The sequence below is a fragment of the Nuphar pumila genome, chromosome 5 (assembly GCF_984573655.1).
Source record: "Nuphar pumila chromosome 5, dmNupPumi1.hap1.1, whole genome shotgun sequence".
NCBI lineage: Eukaryota > Viridiplantae > Streptophyta > Magnoliopsida > Nymphaeales > Nymphaeaceae > Nuphar > Nuphar pumila.
In genome coordinates, this window is record NC_143253.1 from 109,982,903 (window position 1) to 109,995,498 (window position 12,596).

At 42.1% G+C, this 12,596-nt stretch overlaps 1 protein-coding gene across 1 annotated transcript; it reads left to right on the plus strand.

Annotated features, from left to right (window-relative positions):
* Positions 1-734: 734 nt before the first annotated feature.
* LOC149838091 (peroxiredoxin-2E-1, chloroplastic-like) lies at positions 735-1,764 on the plus strand. The gene has a single exon (XM_090006366.1). The coding sequence runs from the start codon at positions 833-835 to the stop codon at positions 1,526-1,528; it is 696 nt and encodes a 231-aa protein (XP_089862492.1). The 5' UTR covers positions 735-832; the 3' UTR covers positions 1,529-1,764.
* Positions 1,765-12,596: the final 10,832 nt, after the last annotated feature.

The window sequence follows — 12,596 nt, forward strand, 5'->3', positions numbered from 1 at the left end:
AAATAACAACTTAACAGCGTTTTCAAAGAATACGAATTACACATGCCATAAAAAATAATCTTATCATATCTATCCATCTTTAACAAAAAGGATATCCAGAGAGATATAAATGACGACTATCTCGAATAAATGCAACTTACTCTAAATGAGCCTACTTCAATAAAATCTCTGGCCGTGAGATCGAATGGTATTATAGGCTTCACGACAAGAAAAAAACTTTGTTGTGCTTCCAAAGTAAAGTGCCTTAGTTGTTTTTTGTTACACATCATGATGCTGGCGAAATGGATTCAATGATCAAGAGCTGGACTAGTGAAAAGCCTTTGCTAAGTGAGAAAAAACACAAATATATTGGGCCTGGAACTTTGGCCTGTCAATGGGTCAGGTAATCGACCCATCAGGGTGCACCCGAACTTGTGCAAATAGCACTGGATCAGTATAATTTCCAAAGTTTACTTTTACTTTTACTTTATATATATATATATATATATATATATATATATATATATATATATATATATATATATATATATATATATAGACACACACAGGTAGGGTTGGATGCCCAGTAAAAATCGTAACCCAAAGCCGGGGTATAAATTGCGTAGGTCAGGTTTCGGGTCGGCACTTTTTTATGCCCATATCTGAGTGGGTTTGGGTCGGGTCGGAAACCTGGTACAAACCCGACCCGTTGACAGGCCTAGTTATTTATACTCCACCCTCCTTTTGTGTGGGTTGCCTTGCCTTCCCGTACACCAAACCCTCATCTCCTGAACTTCAGGGGTTTTACTTTTTACCTGATAACCTCTCTCTCTCTCTCTCTCTCTCTCTCTCCATGGCTACCGCTGCAGCTCTCTCCTTCGCCAACAAATTCATAATCCCCAAGCTGCCCTCTTCTTCATCCCTTCTCTCCCAAGCGCCTCTCTCCCATCTCATCCGCTCCCCCAAATTCCCCACCACCCTCCGCCTCACCCACACTCCTCCGAGGCGCCTACGCTCTACCGGCAGAACCCATTCCACCTCCTCCTTCACCGTTTCCGCCACCATCTCCGTCGGCGACAAGCTGCCGGACTCCATACTGTCCTACTTCGACGGCGACGGCGAGCTGCAGACGGTGACGGTGTCCGAACTGGTCAAGGGGAAGAAGGCGGTCCTCTTCGCCGTCCCCGGCGCCTTCACGCCCACTTGCTCGCAGAAGCACGTCCCGGGATTCGTCGCGAAATCGGGGGAGCTGAAGGCGAAAGGGGTCGACACCATCGCCTGCGTCTCCGTCAACGATGCCTTCGTGATGAAGGCGTGGAAGGCCGATCTGAAGGCGGGAGACGAGATACTGTTCCTCTCGGACGGGAACGGGGACTTCACCAGGGCTCTTGGGGTTACCTTGGATCTCAGCGACAAGCCGGTGGGGTTGGGGGTGCGGTCGAGGCGGTACGCTCTCCTGGCGGAGGACGGCGTGGTGAAGGTCTTGAATTTGGAGGATGGTGGTGCGTTCTCGGTCAGTAGCGCGGAGGAGATACTGAAAGCACTCTGAGGCAGAGGGAGGTTTTGTTGAAGAAAATGGTATGAAATGCCCAATATGTTGGTTTCCTTTTGCTTCTCTTTCTTGATTTCCAATAAAGAATTCTACAGGATTTGGGGTTTTGGGTAACACTTCTATCATAGCGACTCTTTTTCTAATTTGAGTATGAGAATGTTTGGAGAAATGACAGCATTTGGATGTTGTGGTTACCAGGAGTTTATATTATATGAATTTCGTCTTTGAAATGAGTTCGATGGTTTATTTTCTGTGTATGTGAGTCTACTTGAGACAAGATCTTTTCTTCTTAACCTGTCGAGGATTATACAATCAAGAGGATCCCATATTTTAAGTTGGGGAGGAGGTCCAATGGTGAGTTAGCACAGTTTTTTGTTAGAAAAACTTCTATTCCCTTTCAATGCAAGGGAACCAAGCTCTCTCTCTCTCTCTCTCTCTCTCTCTCTATATATATATATATATATATATATATATATATATATATATATATATATATATTGCTTTGGCACGTGAATCGAAGTTTCCTGACTTCCATAAATTCAATCCTTATCCAACTAATAGGCTTACACAAACTAACAACGCCCTTTACCAATTAAAACTAATGTATATTCCTACCTAGTATAATGTTCTACTAAAATAAACTAACAACAAAAGGAAAAATTAGTAACAACAAACTGGCATTGGTATTAACATCTTCCCCCCACCCCCCACAAATGCTCATTCTCCTCAAGGAATGGAACTTCCCAAGATCATGATCACTCTGGAGGAAAATCTTCTTGTTGTCAACTTTGATGCTTGGGACCAAACCCTTTCATCACATTTTTTTTGTGGCAAATATCATTGTATTTGTGTTCTTTCATTTCAGCCCAAGATACTTGTCTGATAAGTGTTGATGTGGATTCATCCTCAAATGTTGTCGATTACCTAGTACATGATACTTACAGTGACTCACTTTTGTTCTTGCATTTAGACCACCTCAATGTTTGATCTCCATAATGCACGCTCTTCAATTTTGCATCTTGACAACGAGCTAACACCATTTTTTCTTTTAGCCATGTTGGTTAAAACATCATTACCTCCATGTCTATCTCACGATGCAAGCCATGGACAAAACTTTCAATCCACGACTTTCGGTGCAAACTAGTTATGCAATTAGCTAACTGTTAAAGTTTTTCTTGGTAAGCTTGCAAAATACCCTTTTGCTGGACTTTTGTGAAGGCATCATTTTAGTTGGTCTGAAACATGTGAACATTTCATCAATTATGTCCTTCCATTTGAGTCTTGTTTGCACCTTGTGATACTAGTTAAACCATGGTGATGAAACTTCATCAAGGCAGAAAGTTGCTACCAGGAAAACTTTTGATCTTTTAGTGTTCTTTTGTCTAATTTGTTGTATTTTGTCATTAAACTTTGCAAAATCTGTTCTTTTTTTTTGGGTGTGGCGGGGAGAGGGGAAGGGGTTATGGTGAGGGTGTGTTGGGCCCTGATTGTCATCACCAATGGTTCTTTCAATATTTGTAAATGAAGCTGAAACTGACATTCAATGTAAGGCAGTATTAGGGTACAACCCCAATGTCTGCTTCGACAAGGCCTCTTGATTGACAAGTTCAATAAATCCATGTCTGAAGGCTGATTTAGCTGTCCTTGTAGAGATGCCCAAGTTCATGCTTTATTCATCAATTCATTGGAATCAAATTCCAATATTTCAGCACAAATTCTGGTGGTATGACAGTGTCCTTGTAGAGATGCCCAATTTTCTCATGACAACAGTAGCTCTCCCCACACATTGTCATACCACCAAACTTTCTAAGGACTGCTGTCAGAGAGTGACACACTTGCAACAGCTCATGTATTTCCTATGGAATACTTTTTTGTTTCACAAACCCCTAGAACCACTGCATGGTTTCATAACCTAAAACCCTAATAGGTCGATTGAGCTAACATAAAAGGTCCAAGACAAACTTTATAATGATGCTTAACATGGACGTTCATGCTTACTAGTTTAGTTTGCAAGTTTACAACAAAAATAAAATTAAATCAAGGTCACTTAACGTTGATCATCTTTCAATTTACAACACATACATCTGTTCATGAATACAATTGGAATTCATTCCTTAGGCAAAGTCATATCTGAACTCTCTTTAACTATTCATCAAACACCAAGCTTCAACTGGAGATTCGTTGGTGTTCTACCTTGCTTGCATCAATTGACTTTCAACCAAAACGTTTTTGCAAAAAACTCAAGATGAATCTCAAGCAATGATCCATGGCTTCACATGAAACTGGCAAACATTAAATATTAAGGCAATTACGTCCCTCTTTTCTCTTTCATCTCTTTGAGAAAATGCTCAGCTTCATGCTCTCTGCCTTCCTAAAGCCAGCTATCAATTCGTCATATTTAGAGCTGTCAAGATGAAACCCGTTTGCAACCATTTCTCTAGTCATAAGATTAGCTCCAAAGTAGCCCTCGTTGTGCCCATCATTAAGAGACACACAAGGGAGACCACTTTTCATCAGACCTTTAGCTTTCATGTCCATGAAGAGGTCATCTGCCTTATGCAGTTTTCCTTCTCGGCGGAGTCTCGCCAACTGAATGGAGGTCATCTCATCAAGACTCATCCCATCTCTTATCATCTGCACCGGCAAACTAGATGACTTTTTTACATCCCCAAATTTTGAGTGTATATGAATAATTAGATTGTATATGATGAGATCGGGGGCCAAACCATCCCCTAACATTTGCTCATACAGTTTGTCTACTTCTTGAATTCTGCTTTTTCTGTCAAGCTCATTCATGAGTCTGTAATAGGTTACCAGTGTAGGCTTCATATCCGGCTTCTTGATATCTTCAAAAACCTCAGGCTCTTTGCAAGTATCCACATGAGAAGAGTAACTATTGATCATCAAATTGTATGTGATCACGTCTGATGCCAACCCTTCATCTCTTATTCTGCAAACTAACACCTCTGCTTCTGACAATCTATTTGCTTTGCAGAGGCCATTGATCAGAGTAGTATATGTCACTATAGTGGGAGAAATCTCGTTCTCTATCAGTTTGTTGAGAATCTGGAAGGCATCCTTCATGTTGCCTGACTTGCAGTGACCATCGATGAGTGCATTGCAGACTTTGATATTTGGGGAGTCACCCCTGCTCACCATTTCTCTTAGGACGATCTCGGCTTCGCAGAGCTTCCTGTGTTTACAAAGACAATTGATGAAAGAACCAAAAGTCACAACATTGAGCTAGTCCCCTAGCCTTCATTCCTTTGAGAATCTCGAAACACCTCTTGAGCTCGCCGAGCTTTCCATGGTTGTCTAACAAGATGTTGTACATCACGACATCGTGCATCAAGCCTCTCTGAATCATTTCACCAAACACCTTGCCTGCCTCAACCACCTTCTGCATTTTTGCAGTACCCATTATTGATCAGAGAATTGTAGGTGATGCGGCATGGTTTTGTGCCGTTCGCTTTCATTTCTTTGACTGCAGAGAGGGCAACTTCCATGTCCTCCACCCTACAATACATGTCGACTATGGTGTTATACGCAACCGTGGTTGGAACCACCCCCTTTTGCATCATCCACTTCAGGAGGTCTTGAGCCACTGCCATCTTCCCTTGTAGAGCCCATTGATCAGAATGCTGCAGGTGAACGCGCTAATCTGAATCTCCTTCTTCACCGACCCCTGAAAGAGCTCTAAGTGTTGGGGTTAAAACGGACGTACCGGGTCTCCCCACAAGTGTGAATCGATGGAAACAATAAAGCAATGATAGTGGAAGAAATAAAATTAAATCAAACCAACATCGGAAACAAAACAACACAAAGATTTATGTGGTTCTCTCTCAACTGAGGTACATCCACGGCGACCAATAGGTCAACAACTTTCACTTCCTTAAAACAAAGATTACATAGTAGCCAAAAGGCATAAGCCTTACAAACACACAAGCTGTAACAAAATGAACAAGAGAATATACCTCAATGAGGAACAAAGAACGAATGATCTGAAGAACCAGCTTGACGAAGCTGTCCTGAAAGAAGTGTAGCAAAACTTCTTGCTTTTGTTCACTCCACACCCTTTCGATGCCTTAAAAGAGTTTCTGACACCTTTTCACTCTCTTCTGCTTCATATTTTTGCTCTCTCATCCATCCCTTAAATAGAGAACGAGAACCACATTTAATGTGAAAGACTAAACGTCTTGCATAACTTACAATGCACCTAAAGTACATTAGCATAAATCGCTATTCATCTGAAGCCACAAATCGCTATCCAGCGATTACTATAAATCGCTATGCAACGATACCACAAATCACTATGGAGCGATACCACAAATCGCTATCCAGCGATACTGCAAATCGCTATACAGCGAGTACTGCAAATCGCTATTCAGGTTAAAGCACTCTTCTCCAAATCATTATCAACAAATCGCTGATCTTCAAACTCTAAACAACTGAATCGTCATTCAGCTGAGGGGACTTCTATAAATCGCTATCCAGCGAATACGAAAATCGTCCTCAAGAAGATCAGACGTCGTGCTTGGAATTTTGCAGCGATACTGAATGTGCATCGAACCAATGGATCCCACAAAGGAGGGAAACCCAATAATTCTCTCCATTTCTGACTTATATGTAAGTTTCTTCCATTCTTGCTAGGAATCGACACTTCTCATTGCTTGTCCTTGGGCAATGACTTGGTCAACATATCTGATGTATTGTCATCAGTATGAACTTTCTCCAGTTACAACAATTTTTCATTCAAGACATCTCGAATCCAGTGGTATCGAACATCAACATGTTTTGATCTTGAATACATCGACATGTTTTGATCTTGAATGAAACAATGAATTCTTACTCAAGTGAATTGCACTCTGGCTATCACAGTGAAGAACATACTCTTCTTGCTTCAAGCCCAACTCTTGCAAGAATTTCTTCACCCACAATAATTTCTTACTGGCTTCTGTAATGGCAATGAACTCAACTTCTATAGTGGAGAGAGCTACACATTTCTGTAATTTTGACTGTCATGCAACTGTTTCCCCTGCAAAAATAATCAAATACCCAGAAGTAGACTTTCTACTGTCTACATTACCAGCCATATCAGAATCTGTGAACCCATCAAGAATAGGTTCACCCTTTCCAAAACACAGACTCAACTTTGAAGTGCCCTGAAGATACCTCGGGATCTATTTCACTGTTGCCCAGTGTTTCTTCCCTGGATTTGACAGAAATCGACTAACAACTCCAACAACATGAGCTATGTTCGGTCGAGTACAGACCATAACATACATCAACGAACCTACTTTCGAAGCATAGGGAATTTTCTGCATCTCAATTCCTTCTTCATCGTTTGCAAGACATTGACTTGAGCTAAGTTTGAAATGGCCTGCAAGTGAATAATTAACAGGCTTTGCTTTGTCCATGTTGAACCTCTCAATAACCTTTCTGATATACTTCTCTTGCGATAACCAGATCAGCCTATGTGATCTGTCACGAACGATTCTCATCCCAAGAATTTGCTTTGCTGGACCTAAATCCTTCATGACAAAGGTCTCACTCAACTTCAACTTTAACTTGTTTATTCTGCTTATGTCTTGGCCCATAATCAGCATATCATCCACATAAAGCAAGAAAATGGTAAAATTACCATCTAAAAATTTCTTCACAAACACACAATGGTCTGTGAAAGTTCTTGAATATCCATGCTTAATCATAAAGGAATCAAACTTCTTATACCAATGCCTTGGTGCTTGCTTCAATCCATACAAGCTCTTCTTCAGCTTGTAGACTAGGTGCTCTTTACCCTTGTCAATGAAGCCCTTAGGTTGCTTCATATAAATTTCTTCTTTCAAGTCACCATGCAGAAATGCAGTCTTCACATCAAGTTGTTCAACTTCCAAATTCATGCTTGCAGTTATATCGAGCACAGTTTGGATGGAAGACATCTTTACAACTGGTGAGAAAATTTTATCAAAATCAACTCCCTTCTTTTGAGCAAAACCTTTCACTACAAGCCGTGCCTTGTATCTAGGTTGAGAGCTGATCCCATCAGTCTTCTGCCTGAAGACCCACTTGTTCTTCAACACCTTCTTCCCTTTAGGTGTCTTTACCAGATTAAAGGTGTGATTCTCATGCAATGAATTCATTTTCTCTTTCATTGCCTTAAGCCACTCAGTTTGGTTTTCATCCTCCAAAACTTCTTCAAAAGTTTCTGGCTCACCTTGATTTGTAATCATCACATACTCAGTCAATGGGTATTTCTTGGATGACTATTTCTCTCTCGTAGACCTCCTTATCGGAGTTTGAGGAAGTGACTCTTGGGGTGTTGATCTCTCTCAATTTCTGTCTCATCATATCCTTCCTCTGCATCATTGTGAGGATGTGGCATCTCCTCCACGAAATCCTGAACAATCGGTGCATCAAGGGGATCTAAGTCAACAAGATCATCTTTACTGGACTTTGATGGCTCAGACTTACCAATGTCTTCAATGGTTTGATCTTCCAAGAAGACAACATCTCGACTTCTGACCACCTTCTTATCAAGAGGGTCATAGAGTCTGTAGCCAAATTCTTCTTGTTCATAGCCAATGAATATGCATTGCTTGGCTTTTGGATCAAGCTTGGACCTCTCTTCCTTCGGAACATGAACAAAAGCTCTGCAGCCGAATACTCTTAAGTGTCCATACGAAGGTTCTTTCCCTATCCAAACTTTCTCTGGAACATCTTCCTTCAAGAGAATAGAAGGAGACAAGTTGATAAGATCAATTGCTGTCCTCATTGCCTCACCCCAGAAAGATCTTGACAATTTAGAGTGTGACAGCAGACATCTGACCCTCTCAAGGATGGTGCGATTCATTCTCTCAGCAACCCCATTCTGTTGAGGTGTCATCCTCACAGTCCTTTCATGCTTGATGCCATGATTGGTGCAATACTGATCAAATGACCCAATGTATTCGCCATCATTATTCGAGCAAACACACTTGAACTGTCTGCCAGTTTCTCTTTCAGTCATGGCCTGAAAATGCTTGAATACATCTAGAACTTGGTCTTTAGTTCTCACTGTATAAGCTCAGACTTTTCTAGAGTGATCATCAATGAAAGTCACAAAGTACAATGCACCACCAAGTGTCTTGACCTTCAAAGGTCCACAAACATCAGAATGTACAAGATCTAGAATATGAGATTTTCTAGATGCAATGCTTATATGGAAAGAAACTTTGTTTTGTTTACCATGAAAGCAATGAACACAAGCTTCCAAAGATGTACCTGCTGCACCCGCCAAGAGCTCTTTCTTAACTAGGACTTGTAGTCCTTTCTCGCTCATATGCCCGAGCCTTCTATGCCATATCTCTGTGGACGAGCCAGTCTCCACAACATTCACAACACTCTTGCAGGTGTTCGCTTGCAAAGTATAGAGGGAGCAGGTCTTAGTTCCTCTTGCTACCACCAAGGAACCCTTGGTTAACTTTCATCACTGAAGGTATTGTTGTAACCCTCATCATCCAACTTTTCGGCGGAGATCAGATTTAGTCGGATGTCTGGTACATGTCTCACATCTTTCAGCAACAATTTGCAGCTAACGTTTGTTTCCAAGCAAATGTCGCCAATACCAACAATCTTCGACACATCTTCATTTCCCATTCGGACATTTCCGAAATCACTTTGCGAGTAGGAAGTGAAGAAATCAGTCTGTGAGGTAACATGAAATGAAACTCTAGAGTCAATAACCCAATCAGTCTCTTGATCGATCAAATTGATGCTAGTGTCATCACAGAAAACCATGAGCTCTCCATCTGTGACTGCGGTTGTGACACTCTGCTTTTCTTTTGAGCTCTTCTCTATGCTCTGTTCCTTGAACTTGAGCTTCCTGCACTCCCGCTTCATATGCCCCTTCTTGTGGCAATAATAACACTCGACATCTTTCTTTGAGCTCGAGTGTGAGTGGCCTCTGGATTTGTCACAGTAGTGCAGAGCCGTGCTCTTACTCTTGCTTCTCCCCCGGTTTTCAATCACAAGTGCCTCAAAGGTAGAATGACCTGATGACTTTCTTCTCATCTCTTCATTCAGGAGACTACTGGTAACTTGGCTCATTGTTACCGTTCCATCATGTGCGGAGTTACTGACTATGACCACTAAGGTTTTCCAACTCTCAGGAAGGGAACTAAAGAGCAACAAAGCCTGCAACTCATCATCAAAAGTGATTTTCATTATAGCCAACTAATTTACAATGCTTTTGATCTCATTTAAATGCTCTGCAATAGAACTGCTCTCTTTGTATTTGAGGTTCACAAGCTTTCGAAATAGAAAGGCCTTATTCACTGTCGTCTTTCTATCATAAAGACTTTCCAGTTTGGTCCAAAGACCATGCGCTGAAGTTTCTGTGGATACATGATGAAAGACACTATCATCTATCCATTGTCGAATGAAATCGACAACTTTTCTGTCTAGCTTTCTCCATTCGTCATCTTTCATCTCTTCTGGTTTGCTGCTATCACCCTCTATAGGTCCATCCAGATCTTTACAAACCAAAAGGTCTTCCACTTTTGTTTTCCATGTCATCCAGTTTGTGCCATTCAAACTGATCACGCGACTGATGTTGTTCTTCATAACTCACAAACAAATATATGGTGAACTGAGACTAGAAACCAAAGCTCTGATACCAGATGTTGAGGTTAAAACGGATATATCGGGTCTCCCCACAAGTGTGAATCGATGAAAACAATAAAGCAATGATAGTGGAAGAAATAAAACCAAAACAAACCAACAATGGAAACAAAACAGTACACAATGATTTACGTGGTTCCCTCTCAACTGAGGTACGTCCACGACGACCAATAGGTCAACAACTTCCACTTTCTTCAAACAAAGATTACAGAGTGACCAAAAGGCATAAGCCTTACAAACACACAAGGTGTAACGAAATGAATAAGAGGATATACCTCACTGAGGAACAAAGAACGAATGATCTGAAGAACCAGCTTGACGAAACTGTCCTGAAAGAAGTGCAACAATACTTCTTGCTTTTGTTCACTCCACATCCTTTCAGTGCCCTAAAAGAGTTTCTCACACCTTTTCACTCTCTTCTACTTCATATTTTTGCTCTCTCATCCATCCCTTAAATAGATGACGAGACCCTCATTTAATGTGGAAGACTAAACGTCTTCCACAACTTACAATGTGCCTGAAGCGCATTAGCACAAATCGCTATTCACCTGAAGCCACAAATCACTATCCAGCGACTACTACAAATCGCTATCCAACGATTACTACAAATCGCTATGCAGCGATACCACAAATCACTATGCAACGATACTGCAAATCACTATTCAGGTTAAAGCACTTTTTGCCAAATCGTTATCGACAAATCGCTGATCTTCAATCTTTGAACAACTGAATCGTCATTCAGCTGAGAGGACTTCTACAAATCGCTATCCAGCGAATACGAAAAGCGTCCTCAAGAAGATCAGGCGTTGTGCTTGGAATTCTGCAGTGATATTGAATGTGCATTGAACCAATGGATCCCACAAAGGAGGGAAACCCAACACTAAGGATGCCTCCAAGTTCCCACACCTCGAGTGCCCATCAAACAGAATGTTGTAAGTGAACCCATCAAAATGTATGTCGTGGCTCTCCATCTCCTACAGAAGCTCCTTCGTGTTCTCCATCATCTCCTTTCGACACAACCCGCTCATCAACGAATTGTAGGTCACTAATTCATGGGCAAGCATCCGATCGCACACCCTAAATGCCTCCTCCAAATTGCCGCTCTTGCAGTGCCCGTCGATCAACATGCTGAAGGTCACCCGGTTGGGGGCGATGCCCCTGGCGAGCATCTCGACGAATCAATTTCTGACTTCTTTGACCCTTATGCCCTTGCACAATCTGTGAATGATCACGTAGTAGGTGAAGGAGTTGGGATTCCTTCGATATCTCTCCATCTCCTCTATCAACCTCATGGCCCCGTCCACCTTCCCCAACCTAACCGACGCTTGAATCACCTTGTTGAACATGAACGCTTCGGCAGAACGCCCATCCTGACGATATCGAAGAACTCCAGGTCTTCTTTGTGCATGTTGGAGGTAACTAGGGCTTCCAGGAGGCGATTGGACGCCGAGAGAAAGGGCAAAATACGGTCTTTATTCATCAAACAGAAGGTCTCTTTGGCTTGGGGGATCATCTTGAGGTCGACGTAGACTATAACAAGGAGGTTGGCAAGCAACTGTAAGAGGAAAGAGGTTGGGGGGACAACGCCAATGAGATCAGAGGGGGATGAGAAGGCGCCATTGCTTTGGAAGAGGAGGGACCTAAGGAAGGAGTGGGCAGAGTCCGACCGACCTTGCTCGAGGAGGGCGCAAAGCTTCCTCACCTTCCGTTCGCGGTGCTCTTTCGAAGAGGGCATCATCGTCTCCAAGTTATTGGGGGCAAGCCTCTGTTGTGAGGCATCTGAAGGAGAGATGATGGGGATGAGGTTTGGGCGATGATTTCGAGTGAGAATGGAGGAGTTTGCAGAGAAAGGTGGTGGTGGCGGCTTTCGCCATAGAAAAAGGGGAGCTCCTTCCCTGCCTTTTGCTGCTAGTGGGAGACAAAGGGAAGGGCTATAGTATTAGTAGCAGGGCATACATCACAACGCGAGACATGAGCCTACTAGGCTCCAACATGGCTCGAACTCGGTCAGGTTAGAAGATGTCGCCGACACTAGAGTGTTGGGTGTCAACGACTCAAATTTGGTTCAGACTCAAGTACGTCTAAACTCAGATCTGATTTTGAAGTGTTGATGATACCAGGTCTGGACTCAGGTCTGGACTCAGGTTTGATCGAACCCATTATAAGAAAAAACATACCTAAGCCCTATAAGGATTAATTGAACTAGACCCAATTCGTACTTAATATATATAACTTAACATATTAAGCCTCATTTCTTGTTCTGCCCTGTAGGTTTTAAGTGTTTTATGATATATCTGAATCATTAAATGTGTTTAGCATGCTCAATTGAGTGGGAATCAACTCTTGGATCATATTTTTTCGACAAAAAAGGGGGCCCTAAGGAATGCATATGTATAGAGTAATGAGT